The sequence below is a fragment of the Lucilia sericata genome, unplaced genomic scaffold (genome assembly GCF_015586225.1).
Source record: "Lucilia sericata isolate MDLA Ls3-8-SP2 unplaced genomic scaffold, ASM1558622v1 Contig001163F_arrow, whole genome shotgun sequence".
NCBI classification, from domain to species: domain Eukaryota; kingdom Metazoa; phylum Arthropoda; class Insecta; order Diptera; family Calliphoridae; genus Lucilia; species Lucilia sericata.
The window spans coordinates 14,729-39,146 of NW_023995133.1; the positions used below are offsets into that span (position 1 = coordinate 14,729).

The window sequence follows — 24,418 nt, forward strand, 5'->3', positions numbered from 1 at the left end:
TTCGACCACGACAACGACGAGCCACAACAGGGGTTCATTGACTTTGTTTAATGTAGCAGAAAATTGCAACAAAATAAAATATAAATTTAGCTTTTATTAAAAGTTCCAGTTCTAAGCATATGAAACATTAATATTTCGATTTTTAACCCTTAACGAAATATGACAGTGCTTTCTAGTAACAAAAAATAAAAGAAAGCGGAAATATTTATATTTAAACTAAAGGAAAATGTTTAAATGGCACGCATTTAGAACATAATTTATAAAAAAAAAAACTAAATTAAAACAATCAAACCAAAATAACCAGAAAATATTTTTATAATGAGGTAACCAACAAAAGTCAATGTTAAATACCAGAAATGTCAAAATATATTAACAAAAAGAGAAAGAGAACTAGATGTTGTCTGTCATAAATGTCGAATACTTAAGATGACAACAATAAATTTCATTTTCAAAATGCCTAAATGGCGTGTTTAGCAAACGTTTAAAATCTCCATAAAGTCCACATTTACCAAAAAATTTCAATATAAATTGTACTTAATTTTGGGAAATTTTTGGTTACAAAATAAAAAAAGCCGCAATAAAAGAGAAATTTTCAGCTAGAAAATGTGTTAACATTTTATTTCAATTAAAAAAGAGTAAATATTTAACTAAGAAATTAAGAAAACAATCAACTAACAAAATCTGTATTCAGAGAATAGGAAGGGGTTAAGAGGAAGTGACCAAAATTTCCTCTTTAAAAAAATATTCATAAAAGTATAAAATAAATCTTAATGGTTGTATGATTGAAAATGCACTCAAGTGTCTAAATATTGTTACATACACCTGTCAGCATAAATGACAGATGTTTCTTTATTTAAAGAGTTACTTATTATACTCTTATTTACATTTCAATTTCTGGGAAAAGAAACAACTTTATAATCAAAATATTATGGCTAATTTTTGATTACAAGTTTGTATATTTGTGTGTGTGGTAAAAGAGACGCCTTTAAGTGTTTTAACCCAAAATGTTTTACTCTACGTAATGTAAATAAAAATAATTCATTAAAATTTTTCCTTTGATCATATTAGTGTATTTATGTAGTCTTTTCTTGTTGTGTATTTGTTAGTATATTGTAACTTATTTTCCTAATAATTTCTTATTCTTTATTATTGTTTGCTCCAATATCCCCAAAACAAATTATTTGTTTAAGAATTTAATGGTTTTTCTTAATATTTGACTCGTTTCGAATTCTGTTTTTATTGCTGTCCATTGGCTTGGAATATGGTAAAGAGTTCAAGCAAAATGAACTAAACTTATGCGTCTTAATGAATGAATGAATTAACTATGAATAAATATTATTTTATTATATTTACATACACTTATTTTATTGATACTCAAATTTGTTTAATTAATTTGTTTCATGGTTATTAAAATTTTAGAATTAATAGGTTATTTTTTAAGCTTTAAAGTCTATAGGCTAGTCAATAGTTTAGTCTGTAGTCAATAGTCTAGTCTATAGTCAACTGAGTAGTTCATGTAACAGTCAATACTCTAGTCTATGGACTGGCCTAGGAGTAGCCAATAGAATAGTCCATAGACAAGTCAATACTCTAGTCTATAGACAAGCCCATAGACTACTCAAAAGTCTAGTCTATAGATTAGTCAATAGTCTATAGACTAGTCAATAGTCTATAGACTAGTCAATAGTCTATAGACTAGTCAATAGTCTAGTCTATAGACTAGTCTAGTCTATAGACAATGCAATAGTTTAGTCTATAGACTAGTCGGTAGTCTTTTCTATAGACTAGTTAATAATCTAGTCTATGGGCTAGTCAATAGTCTAATCTATAGGCTAGGCAACAATAGTCTAGTCTATAGTCTAGTCTATAGTCTAGTCTATAGTCTAGTCTATAGTCTAGTCTATAGTCTAGTCTATAGTCTAGTCTATAGTCTAGTCTATAGTCTAGTCTATAGTCTAGTCTATAGTCTAGTCTATAGTCTAGTCTATAGTCTAGTCTATAGTCTAGTCTATAGTCTAGTCTATAGTCTAGTCTATAGTCTAGTCTATAGTCTAGTCTATAGTCTATTCTATAGTCTAGTCTATAGCCTAGTCTATAGTCTAGTCTATAGTCTAGTCTATAGTCTAGTCTATAGTCTAGTCTATAGTCTAGTCTATAGTCTAGTCTATAGTCTAGTCTATAGTCTAGTCTATAGTCTAGTCTATAGTCTAGTCTAGTCTAGTCTATAGTCTAGTCTATAGTCTAGTCTATAGTCTAGTCTATAGTCTAGTCTATAGTCTAGTCTATAGTCTAGTCTATAGTCTATAGTCTAGTCTAGTCTAGTCTATAGTCTAGTCTATAGTCTAGTCTATAGTCTAGTCTATTGTCTAGTCTATAGTCTAGTCTATAGTCTAGTCTATAGTCAAGTCTATAGTCTAGTCTATAGTCTAGTCTATAGTCTAGTCTATAGTCTAGTCTATAGACTATAGGACTTGGACTTGTCCAAGTCTTGTTAATGAAATAGTCACTAAACAAGTCCATGGACAAATCACGAGTCCATAGATTAGTCACATACTAAGCAGTCACTAGAACATAGCTAGAATAGTTCCTATTTAATAGATTAGATCCTTTTCAATAAACTAGTCCTTTCAAAATCTTAATAACGCATAATATAGTTTTATTATTAAAGCTACACAAACTTTCCTAGACTAAGACATTTATTCTTAAAATGCAATCAACTTTGGTTCTTAATTTTTGCTACACATCATTAATTTCAGGTACTTTTTCTGTTACGAGTTAAATGTACTTGTAAAAAAACAAGCGAAAATTTCTTTCGAAATTCATTAAACTTGCTGTTTGTTGGATTAAAATAAAATTAAACACATACATACAAACCCCCAGCCAATAAAAAGTTACGCATTTTCATTGGGTTTTCCACTTTTTTCCACTTTTCCCCATATCATACACTGCATTTAACATTGAAACCATTAAATGCAAGTAATTTTTGCCAAGTTTGTTGTGTACGACGTTACGTTCATACGAGTTTAAGAGTTTGAAATTTTGGTTTGAGTTTGTATGTGGAAAAAATTTGTATTTTTGCGTTATAAAATGTTGGATTTTATAACCCTCCCAAAAAGAAACATAAAAAAATCAAATAAGAAAAGTCGTTTCAAATCGATGGTTATAAATGTGTGAGTAATAAATACGTGTATGTGTGTGTGTGTGGAGTATTAAAAGTACATTAAGTTTTAATTAAAGATTTCATTTATACGATTTTTTTCCATTTCATTATTCAATCTATATTTTTATTATTTTATTATTATTATTATTTGGATCGTTATTTGTAGCGTAATGTTCATTATTTTTATTTTTTTACTCCTCATACGTTAATGTTTTAACAAATAATTGGAACTCTGACTGAGAAATGTATCTGGAGCTGAATGTATCTGAAACAGAGTGTTGAACGTATTCGTTGTTGTCGCATATTAAGTTTTTATTGCACTTTTTTTATTCATTTCTTCTGTAAATGATTCATTCATTTCGTTTTTTCCCTTGTCCTGGTTTTCAGTTCAGTTTTAGGTTTAGGGTTTGTTTTTATTGCTGCCAGTGTGTGTTGTATGTATTTAATATTTTAGTAGATGAATTGGATATTGAGTTGTAGACATTATTTATTTTTCTGTAATGAAAGGCAAAAAATACAAAAATACTCATGTGTATGAAAATAAAAATTTTTTATAATAAACATAAAAAATTATTATGATCCCGCATGTGCTGTCATCAATTTTGTAAAAAGGAATAGTAATAATAATAATCATGTCAATTGTGGCAGTATGGATTTTTCATAATATTTACGCTCATCATTATGGGGTTGATGTTCGTGATGACGACTGCAATGATGGTGATGAAGTCCATAAAGTTTGTCTGTCATAAAACACCCGCATTTATTTTGATTGCGTTTTCGAATTTCAAGAGCTGTCATAATTGTTTATAATAATTATGACATCTTTTACCACTAATTTTGGTTTTTAAGCATTCGTTAGTTTTTTTTTTTTTTTCTAAATAAATTCCACAGGTAATAAATGTTATTTGAGATGTTCTTTATGGTGTTTTTTTTTTTTCAAATTCAGGAATGTATGGTTTTAATTGCAGATTATTTTCAATCATATTGTGCAATTTTCCTTGGTACTGCACCAAGTTTATAGAGGTTGTAGCAGATATTATTCGGCTGCGACGAATCTTATGTATCCTTCAATATATTCATATCCCTGTCTACCGTTTATACCCTACACCACTATAGCGCTTGCAACATACAAAAATATTGGTGCTACACCCACCTTGATAATCACTTTATCACTTTATGAGTCGATTTAGTTATGTCCGTCTGTGTGTCTGTCCGTCTGTATGTCTGTCTGTCTGTCCGTCTGTGTGTCCATGTAAACCTTGTGCGCACTCTACAGGTCACAATTTTCAAGATAATTTGATGAAATTTGGACAGAACATGGTTCAAATCTGCCCATTATATAGCCCCCATACAACCGTACCTCCCGAATAGGGCTTTTGAGCTCAGAAATATGTTGTTTAATTGTTTTTAATTAGGAAACTTTTTGAAAGCATGACTGCTAGACTTGTATTAGATTTTGATCCCGGAGATATTAGGGGAATTCAGAAAATTGCTTTCAACAGACATACCTTCAGACGGACGGACATATGAACATAGCTTAATCGACACTGTTATTTATAGTGTCGGAAAATTTTATTGTGGAAATTATAAAAGGAGTGACCTTTACCTTCTCACGAAGGTGAAATTTATAAATATGGTTTTCACTAACAAAAAATTTTAATTAACTAGGAAACCAAATTTTCATTAAAAATTTAATTTTTATTCGAAAATTAACATTTCAATCAAATTTTCTTAAAAAATCGAGATTCATTAGAAAATCGAATTCTTACTAGAAAATCTAATTTCGACTAAAAAATTTAATATTTTTAGAAAATCGAAATTTTAATAGTTAACTCTTTTATCAATAAAAATTCCTCTGAAAAAAACGAAATCTCCAAAAATTTTGTTTTTCACTAAAAAAATTTTTCAAAATGAATCGGATATTTATTGAAACAATTAATTCCCTAACCTTACTTAACCTTGTTGTTTTGACAAATCAAATCAAAACTGAAATCTCAAAACATAATACCCGGCTTATTCATAACTAATAATCTGAACAATGAAACCTAAATCATCAATCATAAATAAATCTTTTCTAAACACGAATCAATTCTGCTGTTCAAAATCACAGATAAGGGAATTTTGTTAGAATTTTTTCTCTCCCCTCAAAAAGAAAAAAAAAGATTGTTTAAATAAGTGTTAATTGAGCCAAGCAGCTGTCACATAACAAAATGTCAAATATACATATAAAGACCCCAGTGGAGTGGCGTCTATATTCCCAATTCACACTCAAACATTTAAATACATACACATAATGTATCGATTTATTTGATTTAATCATGCTTTTTTTTAACCGTAAAATGCGGCATCTCTACGTCAACACCTTGACATCAAAAGAAGTCCTAGAACAGCTAGAACAACTACAACAACATTAGGAAAATGTACGTACAGATTAACAACAACATAATGACAACCATGTGACATGAATCATTAAATGAGGGAATCATACAACGAACACGGTTTACGAGCTGTAGAGGTGTTTTTTTTTTTTGGAGAAATTAAATTTATTTATATCTATTTTTTTTAATTTGTTAATTAACTATTAATGATTATAGATTTTTTATGATTCCTTGGGAGAGTTTTGGAAATAGAAATGTAAATGTTATCTTTATAATTCTACACATTAGTTCGTTTATCTCGTTAAATGTTATTGATTAAAATAGATAAAAGGAAAAATGAAATTTTAAGTATAAGAAGTTGTAATAAACATACGTGGCTGTATTGATAAGTTTTCAAAATTGCTTTCTCGTAGAAGACATTTTTTGAGGAAACAAGCGTCATACCTTGTAGAAGTCTCCGATCGATTAGGCATGAGTATATTTTCTTCTTATTTGTATTCCGTACGATCAAAAATATTGTTTTGGCTTCTTTTATTGAAATCAGGGCGCCACACATCTGAAAATTTCCATAAATATATCCCATTAGTTTGGTATTAAAAATGAGCAACATCGGTCCACGATTTCACGATCTAGACATGTCCGTTTGTCTGTATCTCTTTCAAAAATACGGGCCCACACGAGATTGTGAGCTGTCCATGGACGTTATGTCAATTCTTAAAAGTGTCATAATGACCATTGACATTGTGACACTTTAAAAACAGAAATGTATTGGAAATTTTTTTAGGATTTTAATAAAGGGACATTGTTATCCCGAAAAGAATTGCTCCTAAATTCGATGTATGTTGAGTTTTAGATTCCTTTAAAAAAGTGTCCTGGCTTTAACTCAGGCGCAGATCCACGGGGGGATCCGCGCCTTTACAAAATGTAAAAATGAGGAAAAAGGAAAAAAGAAAATAAGTAAAAAAAACTAAGTTTCCCCCCCTCCAAAATCTCGAGCTAGATCCGCGGCTGGACTATTTTAAATCCCTGCACTTATTATTATTATGCTCATAGACATTGTGACACTTTTGAAATTGTCATAACTTCCAAGAACACTATGACTCAATTTAGTTTGTCAGTGGACATTATGACACGCCACCAACTTTAAAGACCATAACCGGCTTATAACTAAGTCAATGAAATTTGACATTAACACGTTTTATGAAACCAAAATCTCTCCCCATACAACCCGTCTTACAGAATCATGTAGATCAAATTCTATAGAAATAATAATAATAAAATCCCATAATTGACCAAAGCCCCATAAAAGGCTTCCTGCCAAAAATCTCCTTAATGTTACTTCATGAAAGTATAATTGAACTGCTCTGTGAACCAAACCAATTTTCAAAAGTCGAATGGGGACTATAATGCGGATGAGGCAAAACTTCTAAATAGTTTTTAACAGGTCGCAATAGATATAATGTTATTATTTTTTGTCTGAAAGCATATTTCGGACATTTTAGCCCAATATTCGCTTGAAATGAACCACTTGCTATCGCTATAGGTGACCTGTAATGGTCTGGTCAGATTTCAGCAGCTTTTAATATATGGGAGCCTTTTGGTCCAACTAAATACGCAATGAATATTAGGCTATAGTGTCGATTCGGCTGATTGACAAGGCTTCACATACGATCTCAAGGCTTCACATACGATCTCTTATTAGGCTATAGTGTCGATTCGGCTGATTGACAAGGCTTCACATACGATCTCTTACACTTCGTGTTATCGTAATTGATCCATTTTTCTGAAATTCACTTTAAATTTACTGCGCATGTTCTGATGTTGAGTATTTCAGATTCGGCATAGTCAAATGAAACTCTCTTGTTCATCATAATATAAAAGTACCTTCTGGATCAAAGTACTACCTATTATTTTGTTTTTCCTATTAAAAACTATTTGTTACATAATAACGCTCATATACTTATAATACAAACAAATATTTTTTTAAAAATTCCTAGAATCGAACATGTATTGAACTTTTCCGATAACTGTTTACACAGTTTCTTTAGGCATTAAATTAAAAACACTTAATGAATTTGATATGCACTCTAATTTAAAAGACATCTTGACTTTAGTCCTTTTTCATAACTAATGAAGTATTAATTTAAGATCACATTTTAATGAGACTTCTCACCACATGAGTTCTTTAACAAGATACTTATCTTTACTACCACGTACTAAGTATTTCGTACAAAACGCACACATACACTCACTTAAAAGAAAAACTTACCCCAACACTTGTTGTAAATAGTAGTTCCCTGTTTACCGAGTGAGTTAGAACGTGCGATAGTGTAACTTTGTGGGTATTTAGATATCAGACAAGCAGTTAGTAATGCACAATTTTTTTCCATTACGATTTGGATAATTTCAAATTGTATGTCAACAATATGAAATTAAATTTTGAAAAAAATCTAAAAAACCATAAAAATAATACAAATATAAATTACCCAAAATAGTTTTCTTAACCTAATAGATACCAGATATTAGGCATAACGTTGACGACAACGATTATAAACCAAAAGTAAACAAATCAAAGAGTAAGGACCAAAAAAAAAATAAAAAGGTTTAAATATAGGAAAAGCCTACAGATTTGTCTACCAAATAAATATTTTCCCTTATAAACAAGAAAAAACATTAATAAAAATCTCATTTACAAAGAAAAATAAAAACGATTTTTCTTTAAATCTCTAACGACAATACAAAAACTCTTAAAAGTATTGTTTACTACAAACAATGAATGAAAAATTCCCAAAATAATACGCCTAAAACTCTTTTAATGATCGTCAGCTTGATCAGCGTCATCAAAACGAGATTATTGTCAAAGAGAAAAGTGAACGATCGCATATTAAATGATACAAAATTAAATCTTATTTCAAAAGTAGGAAAAACATTTTTTACTACTTACTCCTAAATAAAAAAGATACTTATTCCAAATAAAACTACAACTACTGACTTTATATCAATTATCACTCAAAGACTAGACAGCAAGACAATTTAGACAGCCAAGTTGAATAGAGTTGAACAAAACTGTCAGTGTAACATGAGCATAAATAAAATAAAAAAAATCCATTTAAATACAATTTCATAGATACAATGGATCATATTGTAGCGTGTGTTTGAAAGTGTATTTCTTAGTTTGATGATATCCAGAGCACTTTTTCGTCACTTTGTCAATCACTCTCCTCTGTGTTGTTTGTAGCAGATGGAAGAATGATTTCATCTGTTTAGGCATTCATGTCAAACAATTTCAATGTTTCTTTCTTTCTGTTGGCTATTGATCTATTATTGTTTATGCATTATTTAGCAAATGATCTCCTGCAATCATTTAGAAAATTGGCTTTCTTTTTCATTTGTTTTCTCTTAAAAATGTAATTTAAAATGAACAATTTTCACCCATAACTGGAGGGTTGTTTTCATTTTGTGAAAGTGATCTTTAGTGTTGTGATTACAAAAGTGAAAAATTGTAATTTAATGATAATCCTTAAGGGGGTTTTCAGTTTAATTGTTTTCTTTGATCTTTCCCGTTTAAAATGGGGTTTTGATCTACGTATTAGTTGTCTAATATTTGAGTAGAATTCTGATCTATTTTACTAATGTATCATAAAAAGCTGTACTCTAAATACACGCATAAGCTCAACTACCATTATGTTAGAAGTCTCTTTCTCCCACTGTTCTCGGTTCGCTTGACGCCTAAACTTTTCGTTAACGCAAATATGGAACCAAAATATCATCATCGATGCTAATGTTGTTTAATATATACTTTATAGATGTCGAGGTCTGATACATCACATCTAACTTTTTAAAAGTTGTTTGTCTTAAAACATCGGAAAAAAGATAATGCCGATGTAATTTTTCAGACAACTTCGAACAATCAGACTTGACATCCGTCTCAACTACATGTATCGTCCTTCTTTCAATTGAAAGTTGATAATATCAAATTTGTCTAGTCCGACTTTACCATCAGACCTATAATCACCGATTCCTCTATAGTTTCTAAAAGAGCTCTTTCCGACAATACTTTACTAACTTCAGTTTTATCCAAAATGTTGTTCTTTAGAATGTTTGAAGATCTGAAGCTCCTCTAATAGTAAAATATTTGGATTGCATTTTCAAAAAAGACATTTTTTACATGTAGGTCGAAGTTGGAAAATCAGAATGGACGCTTTCAGGTATCACATATTCGACGAGAGATATTCCTCCCCTGATAAGATACAGTCTTCCAGAGCCAGTTTAAAATCGCTTCTTTATCAAATTTATTGGGAATTTAAAATGCATTGGGTGGTCCCAGGCCGATATATTTTCTATTCGAAATATTGGTTAATGTCATACCTCAGTCAACCAAAATTTGTCCCTTTTCGCATGAACAACTTTATGAAAAATTGTAAACTTATTTTCAAAGTGTGTTTGTTTAAATAAAGGTTTGTCGGTGCGTATCGATGAGAATATGGCCGCTGTAGCCGAAAGTGTGGAACTCACTAATCAAAGAACATCGACCCGTCTTCGATTGTTACATCTCAAGCGTAACTGATAAGTGGCTGAAATGGAAGATATTCTTTGCTTTCAGTAGGATAACGGGCCATGACACACAGCTTATCAACTATTCAAACTATTGGGTAGGAAGTCTGAGTGATATAGATTGAAAGCCTCAGAACACCAATTTAGACTTCTTTATAATTTTTCTACGCTAATCCGAAAACAGTTCTAAAGCAGTTTACATTTTTTGAAATTTTTGAAGTTCTTAAATTTATTCTACTTAGATTTACGAGGTTATTCGGAATGAATGTTAATATTCGGGAGTTGCACAATGGTTTTCGTAGTTTTACTGTCGAACAATGAGATTCGGAAGAGGATCGTCGCACGGTGAAGTTGCACTGAGGTGATGTTGATGGTAAAATTAACGGCTGGGTTGAACAGTGAATTGGTTTGACGGAGCTAGCTGAGAATCTGGTGGAATTGGTTTTAGGAAGAAAATCAAAGAAAATTGCGGTCTCTTTGGTGGGATAATTTGGTAATTTATACTCGTCCGATTAGTATGACCTTTGCAAATACTTTTCTAACACGAAGAAGACTAAGAGAATTCGGAAGTCCTTAATTAACTGCACAAAGTCAAGAGGAATTCATTAGTTCTCAATTTCGACTAAAAGTAAGAATGAAATACAATCGGCAATATTGACAGAAAGTCAATAGGAATTCTGGAGTTTTTGATTTAATCTATGAATATGAATGTAATATAATCGACAATACTCCATCCGTCTATACAAACCTTCGAGTATAAAATCTCCTGCGATAATTTTAATATCAGTGAAGGGATGCTTTTTGATATATTCGTCAACTCGATGTACATAGCCACCCAAAAACATAATTATAACATTAGCTGAGTTTAATCATCCTCTTGCACTTCTCAGTAGTTCGACAAAGAGTCAATACATACGAAAAATACATTTTCACTAACGACAAACCACCAGGTTTGTCGTGGACCCTGAGTAAAGATACCAGCAGACTCTAACCTTAGAAGTTGTTGTAACAAGTAAATGGATCTTCGAGGAAAGTAGATTTCTAATTAGGCAAATAACGCACAAAGATATAAATGGTTTCTTTTGGATTGATATCTAAAGTGTTTTCCTAGAAATAAAAACAATTTCGAAGTTGCCAAAGGTTGTCTGTCCAAAATTTATGATCAAGTTCCAAAAATTTTTCTACGATTTAATTGAATATAAGAATCGTTTACATCAAACAAGTTGCACAACAACACACAGTCAATGCTAAAATAAAAGCAAACAATTGCGCATGCAACATACCGCAAACTAAACACAACAACAAGCCAAATGTAAACAAACAAAAACACAAAAATAAAAACAAAAAAGAAAACTGAAATGTAAACATCAACTAAATATTGAGACGAAAAAAAAACTAAAAAAACACAAAAACGAATAAAAGAAAAAAACAACAATTAAAAAAAACACCCACCCTCCCTCTACACATTTAGGAAAATTATATTCATTACAAATAACAGCGTTCTTTAAACACCTTAAAGGGTTAAATGCAGCAACAGTATTGTTTTTACAACACATTTGCTGCATGAAGCAAATGTTGTACAACGAATAAAGGAACATGGTCAAACCAGCAACAATCAAACATTTGTGTTGGAGTTCGATGTTAAAGAACATCATAATGATGTTGTTAGAAAATTAAACAACAACAAAACAAACAACAAAGAAACAAAAACGAAGTTTTTCATTCTAAAACGATTGTTGGCCCAATACGAAATTGTCAGTCGAGTTACGAACGAGCAACGCGATGAACGTGTTATGTGCCAAGCGCGGAGAATTTTAAATAGAAATTATTTGAAAATTTTGTGAATTCAAAAAAACATAAATTGCACTTAAACTATAAAATTATTTAAAAAAAACATAATTTTAAAAATTTGTTTAATATTTTCCAAAAAAAAAAACTTTTTAAAAAATCTACTCAAAACTCTTTATAGGGAAGTGCGTTTGAGAAATAAAATTAATTTGTATGGCATATAAACTGTTAAAACTTTGCCCCCAAAAGGGCCTGAAAAGTGATTTGTTTTTGAACTGATGGCTGGATTTATCATTTGATCGATTTAGACTTTATTTACGTTTATAAAAGTGATTGGTCGTCGGTGTGTGTTTCGATAGCAGTGTGGACGCGGTAAAGTGTGCGTAAAATTATTATTTTTTTTTTGTGAATTTAAAGAAAACAAAACAAAAGCCGCTTCTTGCCGGTCGGTCTAAATGGATTCACTGATAGTTGTTTTGTTGGTATTTTTATATTTAAACGTCTGTGACTGTGAGTTAGTTTTACCGCATTGAAGTTTTTTGTTGTTGCTAAAATACAACAACATACCACCGAGTCCAATATAGTAGCCGATAAACGGATAAATGTGGCATTACACTACTACGACATTGATGTCGACATTCAAACTCACTTAAATACTGTTGGTTTGTATCGTCATCATATCTATACAACGTCAGAGACGTAGTCAATGACGACACTGACTACACTGAGTTTCGTAGTTTCAAGATCGTAACGTGTTTCCCCTGGCTGCACAAGTTCTTTATTTGCCTGGATATTGTTGTCTTGCTGCTGTTGTTGTGCGTCCATTGCTTACATGCCTGGATGTGTTCGTGTGTTGGTGTGTTTAAACGTTTTAGTCAAGTTAATGCGCGCATATTGTCGGCCTTTTGATCTTCAAAAAGGCTTTTTTCCCTGCTGTTGTGTTTAGTTGTTGTTGTTGATATTGTGGTTGTTATTCTCCGATCAAGACCAAAACATCAGGCTGAAAAAGAAAACTGAGCAAAAAAAGTTAAACAACAACAACTGTGTGCAAATTGAGTATCTGTGAGTGCGTGTTATCTGTGTATGTGAGTTTTAATATCTATCTGTGTGTTCAGGGAAGTGATCATATTAGTTCGAACATTTGTCGGTTCGTTGGGTAACATTTTGCGAACAAGTGCCGCAAAAAAAAACCGAAAACTATAATAAAAAACATAAACACAATCAAACCGACCGACAGACGGACAAGCAGACAAGGCGGTAAAATGTAATACAGCCAACTAAATAAAAGAAAGAAAGACCTTCTGCTGTAGTACCACCATCCATGTCCGTTTCATAGGAAAACTAAACAACTTGAAATAGTGTAGAAGAAAAGTGCAATATATTTTGCCCGATTTATAAAAGAAATATACAAAGTATACAAAAAGAAAATCTTTGAAAAGCAATACAATCTAAATCCAAAGAGGCTTTTCTAAAGAAACAGGCCATCATCATCATCAGCAGCAACAATAATAATAAAATAAATGAAATATATATATAAAAAAACTGCACAACAAAAACAAGTTGAGGCAGATCATTAAAACCAGATAAAAAACAAACAAAAATCAGAAGCTAACAAAAATTGTGTCAAATTAATTAACTAGAAAGTATTAAAACAAAATCGCCACCAAAAACCAAACAAAACAAATTAATTCAATTAAACAAAAATCAAGTTTTTCTCTAAATAATATAAATAAAAATCTCAAATATATTTTAATCTAAAATAAGCTACCAATTTTTTACAAAGTCTAATAGAGTTTAAAATAAGTTTTTTTTTTGCCCTATAATAAGTAGTAATAATTTAATTAAATATAAAATTAAAAAATAATAACCGTTAAAATTAATCCTAAAACGAAAACGTGTACTTAAACAAATAACAATTTTGAAAATTAAAATAAAATAAATAACAAATATTCAAACTCTTTAACTTCCATAAAAATCCAAGAAATATAAACAAAATGCATTTATTGTGGATTATAACATTGGCCTCTATGGCCATTTGGCATTTGCAACTGATTAATTGTGATGATCTCTCCATGCACTCTCAAACACAAACCACCAATGGAGGCTTACCGAATATGGGTGTAGGCGTAGCCAGCCAAAGCTCTATCACCAATCCCTCTAATCCTTCTCTACACAATCAAAATCCCTCGGCCACAAATCTCAATCAATTAGCTGGTAATAGTTCACTTTTAAATACTCTTATGCAAACATCTGGCAATGTGGGTATGGTTGGTCTAAATGGTAATATTGGTGCCATGGGTGCTATTGGTGGCCTGGGTGCAGTAGGCAGTGGTTCGACTGGTTTAATGGGTCATTCTGCTGCTGGTGGCGCTACTCATGGTGTTGGTCAAAGTTCGGGTGTTCATCATCATGGTCATGCTTTGGCCGGTTTGGCTGGTTTGGGCATTATAGTGCCTGGTCATCGAGGCAGCAGTTCAGCGGATTCTGGCGGCCGTTATAATCCCCCTTATTTGGGTTCTAGCAACATGGATATGATGGGTGGCGGAAATGGTATGCAGCAAGGAGGTGTTGGCGCCGGTGGAGGTTCTCAATATTAGTAAGTACAAGTCAGAGATTTTTTATCTAATACTTTGTAATACATCTTTAAATAAGAAAAGTGTAATTGAATAGTAAACAGTTTTTGAAAGAAATAGTCTGATTTCCATTTCCGAAATATGAATAGAAACTTTTCATTAACGATTTATAAGGTTTCAGACTTATAATTTCTAAAAACTTCATAGCAAAAATCTGAAATTTTATTAAAATAATTGGAAAATTAAAGTTTCGAAAAACATTGCATGTGTTCAGTTTACAAAGTCGATATTCGAATCGAAGTATTTAAGTAAAATCCTTACCTTCTTTGCAATTGTCAATATGTTTAATTGTGGAACAAATTCTGTTTCAAAGTGTTTCCAGCCTGTAGCCCCGAGAAATCTCAGGATTTTATTAAGCTAAAACCCAGATATCTCATCAAGGTTAGAAGCATTTTCTCTTAACAGCTAGAGCAGGGCATTCGCAGAGAAGATGGAAGACCGGTTCTTCCTTTTCCCTGTTTTTGCAACTGCAACAGTGTTCATTGAAGGGGAGTCCAAGCCGATTTGCATGTCTCCTGTTTTTACTGCTATCAACCACGATATATCTCGTCTGCTCCGGTTTATAAGGTGTCATGTGCGTTTTTCATCAAAGTAGGGCCACAATAACTTGGCCCCTGATTATTCCACCTGTTTTCAGCCTTCTGAAGAAAGAATCTGAAAATACTACTCTTGATTAAACCTAACGGAGTTGTTACTGAAACGACGTTGGACATATGAAGAGCAGATCCCATTCTGGCAAGAACATCTTCCTGTTCATGTCAATAATAGTCCCTATGCGCAGGGTCCCAAACAAGGGTAATTTGTCTGATTAATAGGGAAGTGGTAGTATAAGAATTTAGTGAGAGAAGTGCCTCTTGACTATCGACCAACAGGCTGACATTATCGCAAATATTTCAGCCTGAAAGACACTACAGTTGTTGGGAAGACAGTTGTTGGGAAGACACCAGAACCGCAGACACCGCAGTTCACTTTAGAACCATCTGAAAAGATTCTGGTGGTACATTTGCTCTGTAGGTTACCCCTATACCACTCGCTCCTGGAAGGAACTCTGATTTTGAAAACTCTATCAAAGTCCGTGTGTGGGGTAATATTGACGGATGGTTGGTTCAAGATTGGAGCTAATAGGCTTGAGAGAGAGGCTGAGTGTAAATATGCTATGAAGCCAGGGGCAAAATACCATCTGGTCCTGGTGATTTGAATCAAGAAATTTGAAAATTTGATAAAAAATCTCAATGACTGTAAATATTTGTAACGGTATTCACATTCTTTTAAAACTTAATTTTCAATTTAATAAATGTTTAAACAAAAGTTGTTTATTGACCATTAATGTGCATTTACTGCGCTTATAATGTTTATAAAACTCATTCCTTCTTTTTTTTTGCATTTTTGTACTTTGTAAAAAGAGTAACAGCATTTTTTTGACATTTGATTGACAGATTGTGTTGATGTTGTGTTTACAAAGTCATTTTTAAATTTCCAACAATCACGCTCTCATGATTTTTAAGGAAGAAGAAAAGTTTTCATGATTAATGGTAATTTGTTTAAATTTTTTCGAAATTTTAATTATAAGAATAAGAAATCAAGATCAAATTGATCAAAAAGTCTTGGAATCTATGAAAATCAAATTTCATGCAAAATAATAAAATTTACTAATTTTGTAAACAAATTAAAAAGTCAAAATAGGATTTCCAACCACAACGATATTGAAAATGTTTGAAACGGAAAAATATTTTCTCATTTAATAAACACTTAAGTTTTCCATTTTGTCAAATGACAAATTTGCGCAAATTTTTCATGATTCTTAAAGCTTTTCTGCATCTTAAAGCTTTAATAATTTAAAATATTTAAAATTTGTCCAAAATATAAACAATTGTCATCCCTTGCGAAATCAAGAAAAAAAAATATTTATTACTTTCACCAAAAGTGACACACACAAAGACAAAGCGTTGTAACAAACAAAAAAATAATAAATATTCTGTAATGCATTAATTTTGATGTAATAAAAAACAATATGAATATTTAACATTAATAAAACAAAACACACAGACACATACAAAATAGCAACAAATCCATCCCCCTTTCCCAAATTATTAGAATCTGTGACTACTGCAGCCTTACAAGCAGTTATCTATTGTCTCAAGGGGAGGAGGAGGAGGAGAAGTTGAGGGGGCGGAAAATAAACGTTATAGTCTAACCAGAAAAATAGGAAAGTGGAGAGTAATAATTTATTTTCTTTGGGGAATTTTAACGTTTAATGCGTTTGTACGTTCGAACGTATGTACGTTTGGTTACACCGTCAATGTTGCAGTTTTATTACCATGATTATTCATAACAAAAAAACAACAACAACAAAACCAAAAGCTCTAGTTTTAAATCAACACTGCTGGCTGGCATCCACCCACACACATACACACGAAAAAGACACCGAAAGGAAAAACCACAAAATACAACAAAATGCGAAAATTTTTTATGATTATTATTGGTATGTTGTTGTTGTGGTTTAAGAAACAAACCAACAACCTAAAAGGGCGGGCGGTATGTAGTTGTATTTATTGTAAAAAAAATTTAATACGAAAAGTGCACATAATTTACATTTTACAATGACAACAACAGCAGCAACAGCAACATTAAATTGTCGGCTATAAAAGTGAGTCGTCGTCATCAGCAGCAGCCATCATCGTCATTGTTGTACTCATCAGGTTGAATAATAACAACTGGCAGTCAGACAAACTGCAGGTACAATATTGTTTTATTTCTTTCCTCTTCCGTAAGTTGGAATTTGAATGTAAATGGATCATTTGTTGGATTTAGAACACAGAATCAAACTGAATAGAAAGAACATCCCTGTTTTGTAAATAAGACAACTAGTTGTACTAGACTTGTTGTTATACATAGTAGTTGTTGTCTTTGGTAAACAAAAATGTTTGTATGAGTTTTTTTTTCCTGTTGTAGTACCATCATCATCATCATTATTTGTCATTACATTGTTGCAACAAATCTTCTACACAGATACAAAAAACATAAGCAAACAAACAACAAACCCAGTAACGCCACACACATTCAACAAACAAACTCATATACAATGTGAAAGAATGAATGAAATGCCACCCACTCTTTTTTTTATTGAACGCTGCTTTTTTCGATTTTTTTGTAAATAATTTTTTATTATCTGATGGATTAAATGACTGAAGAAAATAAATAAAACTAAACGCTTGCTAAAATACTTTTTTTCTGTTGAATACATCTTCTGCTTGTTGTTTTATGATTTTTCAATGTTCTTTTTTTTACAATTGAGCTTGTAGACAAAACTGATTTGTGTAAAAAAGAATTTGCACAGTGGATCTAGTATAAAATGAAGCTTTTAGGAAAGGTAAACTTAAAAGTTCATAGTTAGCTACTTAACTTGAAAGGTGGATGTATTTATAAACACATGTCCACAAAATCTTTAGAAATTTACCTAGGCCTCTAACGGCCCTATTGTGCGCTCCTTTATTTATTTGTTTTTATTGGACCAGCACTCAGGGAATGACCTGATTGATGAATGATGCGAAGCATAAGTAGGGGTCATACATGAGAGTTGGTGTAAATAGTAAGAAGATCAGATGGAGTGAAGTATGTCTTACACCGTTTCAAAAAACCGAGACACTTGAATGCTTCTTTCCACTTGAAAAATTTGTGCCTCAGGAGGGAATCGAATCCAGTCTAGAACACTAACCACTTATGTGGCTATCGAAGGATACACCTTAAAAACTTCGGCAGAGGAGAATTGAAAATTCTCATTCAATTTCCTTTCTGTTGGTATATAAATATAATGTTTTTTATTCCCCGGTAAATAAAAGAACCTAAAGATGTTCAAACTTTAAACACAGGCCAACAAATTTTTGACCCAAAGACCAAAGTTTACTTTTCTAAAAGACTAAACTGAGCTAATTCTGTCTACATAACATCTGGTTTTTGAGATATTGTGTCTTACATTTCTTAAGAAACCCTATTTTTATTCCTATATTGGAGGTGTTATAACAACGAGAAGATACCTGTATTTGTAATTTTTGTTATGTCATTCGAAAGTCCAATTTATCGTCTTCAACCTCTATAATATCTTCATTCGTTTTCGAGATATTTTAACTTAAAACCTCTATTTCGGATATCCTCTTCTGAAGTTAAGCGTGTCCCAAAAGGAGAATTCTGCAAAGTTCCAAACAAATATTATCGGGTCGAAGCAAAGTCTGGACTATAAGGAGGGTGTGATAAAATGTCCCAAACATTTCTTGTTAAATAGTTTTTAAGAGATATAGCAGCAAGTGACCGAGCTTTGTCATGATGCAATTTTATGCTTTCACGTCTGTTCGCATATTCTTGCCGTTTTTCTGCCGATCACTCATAGATGGCACTGCTTAAGGTATAATAGATCATCAGAAAGGAAATTGAGTCTACATTTGAAAGTAATTGAAAAGTAATGAGTTAAAAAATCAGCTTTTCACTGCTTCCTCATTAGCTTACTCATTATTTAACACGGTGATTGATTACATTGCTGGCAAATACTTATCATGCTCGCTTACAAATAACTACTCAAATAGGGAGTTAAAACATTTCTTAAAAATGTTCGTTCTGTGTGTGTGTAAAAAAGCAGTTCCTAGAACGACTAAACCCAAAATAAAGTTCTTACTCAGAGTGTACATACATATGTATATGTATGTATACTCAGATGAAGTACTTGCTTAGAAGTCATGTAAGCAGTAAGTAATAGTCATTGAAAATTAAGTGGTTGTGTAAAAACAAGCCAATACCAAGTTTTTACTGGATAGTTTTAATATCCAAAAATATGAAATTTAAAAAAATATCTTCAAACTTCTTTTTTCTTATATAAAATACTTTTATATTAAAGAAAAATTAACACAAACATTAATTAGACCATCTAATCAATTATTTACATAATATTTAAACAAATGAATGCATTTTTTTCTATTACTACATAATAACATATAGAATTACTTACATTTTCCTTTTGTCAACGATTTTTGACCTTTCCGACAACACACTCACTCTCTTTGTCACTTCGCACAAATGTAAAATACTCAACCAGTTACATATGTTTTTACACATTTTACACATTATGTCTCAGCAAATTACAAACTAATCACTGTTAATCAGCTTAAATACAAATTAGCAAAAGTTGCATTTTCATAAAAGAGAATATTTAAGTCAGTTTTTTTTACACACATAAAAAAGGTGTTGACATGACTAAGACGACAAGAAAAAGTATAAATAAAAACTCGGGGAACCAGAGGGTCAAAATAATCAAATAATTTTTTAAATAAATTAATTTTCAAATTTAACTAAATTTAATTGAATTTTTTTTTTAACAAATTTTATTTTGTCATTCCCCCTCAAAGAAAATTGTTTTTTTGTATAAAAAATTCTTGCCTTTTGAGTTTGTTTAAGTGTGTGTAGTAAAAGTATCTGTGATTTTATAAAATACCACAAAAAAGACATTGACTTGATTTAAATTGACACGCCTCAGACACATAAACTACTTTGGCGAATACAAAAGAAACGAAACTCTTTTCTTTTTTTTGTATTTTTTGCTTTCGAAGACATTGCACAGGAATATAAAAGAAGATTTTTGTATATTGATAACAAAACTATTAATGAAAATAATGTTGTTTTTTTTTTGGTTACTTTTTTGTTGTTGTTGCTTTCAAACATAAAAGCGTATGTACTTCTTTAGTTAGTTGTACTTGTGTTCTTAAAAGGGGGAAAATTTACATTTTTAGAGTATTACAAAAGATCTTTTAGAAAATTGTCTAGATAATAGAATTTAATTTATAGTTTCATTTTATTATGTTAAGAAGATAATTTTAAAGGCACGAAGGTATCATAATTTGTAAAGAAATTTTGATTGGATTTTAAAATTATTACTCGAGTTGGCAGCAATACGGTAATTGAAACAACTAGGAAAGTCTTTGGTATAAAAGTGACTTATTTTGCCAATATGTATGTATGTCTGGCAAAACTTTAACTTATCTTTCTACTTATGCATGAGTAAAGCACATATTCTTAACTAAATGAGAATTGTATGGTTTTCTTCTTTTTTAGTTGTTGTTTAGGTAAATTAAGGAAAAACTTGTATATTCATACTATAGACTAGACTAGACAATAGACTAGATTATAGAGTAGACTATAGACTAGACTATAGACAAGACTACAAACTAGACTATAGACTAGACTATAGACTAGACTATAGACTAAACTATAGACTAAATTATAGACTAGACTATAGACTAAACTATAGACTAGACTATAGACTAACTATAGACTAGACTATAGACTAAGACTATAGACTAGACTATAGACTAGACTATAGACTAGACTAGACTAGACTATGACTAGACTATAGACTAGACTATAGACTAGACTATAGACTAGACTATAGACTAGACTATAGACTAGACTATAGACTAGACTATAGACTAGACTATAGACTAGACTATAGACTAGACTATAGACTAGACTATAGACTAGACTATAGACTAGACTATAGACTAGACTATAGACTAGACTATAGACTAGACTATAGACTAGACTATAGACTAGACTATAGACTAGACTATAGACTAGACTATAGACTAGACTATAGACTAGACTATAGACTAGACTATACACTAGACTATAGACTAGACTATAGACTAGACTATAACTAGACTATAGACTAGACTATAGACTAGACTATAGACTAGACTATAGACTAGACTATAGACTAGACTATAGACTAGACTAGACTAGACTAGACTATAGACTAGAACTAGACTATAGACTAGACTATAGACTAGACTATAGACTAGACTATAGACTAGACTTATAGACTAGACTATAGACTAGACTATAGACTAGACTATAGACTAGACTATAGACTAGACTATAGACTAGACTATAGACTAGACTATAGACTAGACTAAATAGACTAGACTATAGACTAGACTATAGACGAGACCTATAGACTAGACTATAGACTAGACTATAGACTAGACTATAGACTAGACTATAGACTAGACTATAGACTAGACTATAGACTAACATAGACTAGACTATAGACTAGACTATAGACTAGACTATAGACTAGAAACTATAGACTAGACTATAGACTAGACTATAGCTAGACTATAGACTAGACTATAGACTAGACTATAGACTAGACTATAGACTAGACTATAGACTAGACTATAGACTAGACTATAGACTAGACTATAGACTAGACTATAGACTAGACTATAGACTAGACTATAGACTAGACTATAGACTAGACTATAGACTAGACTATAGACTAGACTATAGACTAGACTATAGACTAGACTATAGACTAGACTATAGACTAGACTATAGACTAGACTATAGACTAGACTATAGACTAGACTATAGACTAGACTATAGACTAGACTAGACTAGACTATAGACTAGACTATAGACTAGACTATAGACTAGACTATAGACTAGACTATAGACTAGACTATAGACTAGACTATAGACTAGACTATAGATTAGACTATAGACTAGACTACAGACTAGACTATAGACTAGACTATAGACTAACTATAGACTAGACTATAGACTAGACTATAGACTAGACTATAGACTAAACTATAGACTAGACTATAGACTAGACTATAGACTAGACTATAGACTAGACTATAGACTAGACTATAGACTAGACTATAGACTAGACTATAGACTAGACTATAGACTAGACTAGACTAGACTAGACTATAGACTAGACTATAGACTAGACTATAGACTAGACTATAGACTAAAGACTTGACTCGATTTGAGTTAAATATTTAGAACATTTCTATATGGTTTGGAAGTGCCCCATGCTTAAGAATATTTCCCTTTTAATTCTTGCTTCATATGCTCTATATAAACCGATGTTATATGTTGAAATATTTCTTAAAAGTTTTATAAATAAAATACAATACCAGTAAGTCAATCTGATGAATATGTTAAATATTTGTTTATTTATCTTAAATTCTACTGGAATTTTATTTGCTTTGATTAATCATCATCATCATTATTACGATAATATTTGTAAAGAATTGTGCTTTTAATATGGATTTTTGCTTATTACGCAAAAAATACGATTATAAACAAATTAAACGATTGCCAGTGAGTCAAACAAACAGTAGTTAAAATAAATAATTTATTACAATTATATTGATGATATTAATAGCATTTTAATATTTCAATATTGTATTCGATAATGTTGGGAAACCGGATTTGATGCCTCTAATGCGGGTATCGGTAGAAAGTGTCAAATAAACTTTTACTTTAGTTTAGTTTGTTTTCTTATGTGAAAGCTTACGTACGCGTGGGAGCAGTAAAGCTGTTATCTAGAGCAGATATCGGCAAAGGTCTCACTTGCCTTAACAGTTACGATCTTTAACCAATCCAAGGACATGTCTATTGACTTATATGTATGGCTTGGTTTTTTCTCTAGTCCATTGCCTATATATATATATTATTCAGAAACGATCTGGTTCGGTTTTAGAATAATCTGTTTCATAGCTGGGTTTCAAAATTGTGACTTGTTGTAATGAGAAGTCATGCAGTGTAAACGTTGCTTTCTTGTTTCATTTAACAATTTATTTTGAGCAAAAAATCTTTTCTGTGTCTACAGGTTCTTTTTGCACATACATATGTATTTGTGTAAAATTCTTTGGCATTTCAAAAATTTATTTAAATTACTAAAAGGCCAGTATGAATAAACTAAAAAAGTTTTCTTAAAAAAATTTCAATATTTTTTATATTCTTGTATTTTTTTTTCAAATGATAAGATATTTAATAATTTTCTTTTCTTTTAAGTTTTATGCACATAAAGAAAATAACAAGAAAAAATAAACATTTCTCAAAGGAGAAAAAAGTCTAATAAAAATCACAACAATACACATTTACAAAGAAAAAATTAAAAAAAAAAAAATAACCAAGAAACAGAAACACATCTAATAAGAAGTTTTTTTGTTTTATTTTTGTAAAACTCAAATTTCACAATTTAGGATTTTTTTTTACTTTTTGTATATTTATTTTATAAAGAAACACAAGCAAGAATAAAATAAAAAACGAACTTCTGAATTAAAATGAAATGTTCAAGTACTTTGATAAAGAACAAAAAAAAAATTAAAACACAAATACGAAAATATATAATTTTTTTCCTCGTTTTGGGAAGCTGATGATGATGAGTATTTTTTACTATTAAAGTTAGAAACTTTGGCTATAAATGTTAAGACAATAGACAAATACATACATACATACAGTCATCATGTACATATACATACATCCCCATAAGTACACAAAAACAGTCTGACTTTTTTGTTCGCCTTTAACTTAGGAATATAAAATTTAACGAGGTACCAAGAAGCATAAAGTTTTGTTGTTGTTGTTGTTGTTAGATATCAGTATCAAGATATTAACATTAAACGGGGGAACGAACTAAGCTAAAAATAAATAAATAAAATAAGGAAGAAAGGAGCCAATCCTGAAGTTTAAGGATTCGCCCTGAAGATAGCTTTTTTGTATTAGAAAAAATCAACAACAACAAGAAAAATTAAAATACTTAAATGAAAGAGTATGTTTGTATGTATGTACTTTTTAATAAATCAGTTGCTGCGTATCAATTACAATAGAAATTAGCTTTCTATTGAAATTTAAGATGTTTAGAATAGTAAAAGGTTTTTAAAAAAATGCAAAGAAACATTCTTTTCATTTTATATATTCACTCATTTATTGATGTTGTTTGTTTGTCTATGCAGAACTTTTAAATAATTGATTTTTCTCTTTCTTATTATATTATTCTTTTGTTGTTAAAAGCTGCTTAGGGGAATGAGAGTAAGAGGCTCAAATAAATAGTAACATGTACT

At 30.9% G+C, this 24,418-nt stretch overlaps 1 protein-coding gene across 1 annotated transcript in view; it reads left to right on the forward strand.

Moving 5' to 3' along the window:
• Positions 1–13,761: 13,761 nt before the first annotated feature.
• The window catches only part of LOC119610343 (protein Wnt-4-like), a 58,101-nt gene continuing 47,444 nt past the window's right edge, over positions 13,762–24,418 (forward strand). The window contains exon 1 of the mRNA XM_037965506.1: positions 13,762–14,476. Coding sequence (XP_037821434.1) covers positions 13,875–14,476 — 602 coding nt within the window. The 5' untranslated portion in view covers positions 13,762–13,874. The remainder of the gene's footprint in view (positions 14,477–24,418) is intronic.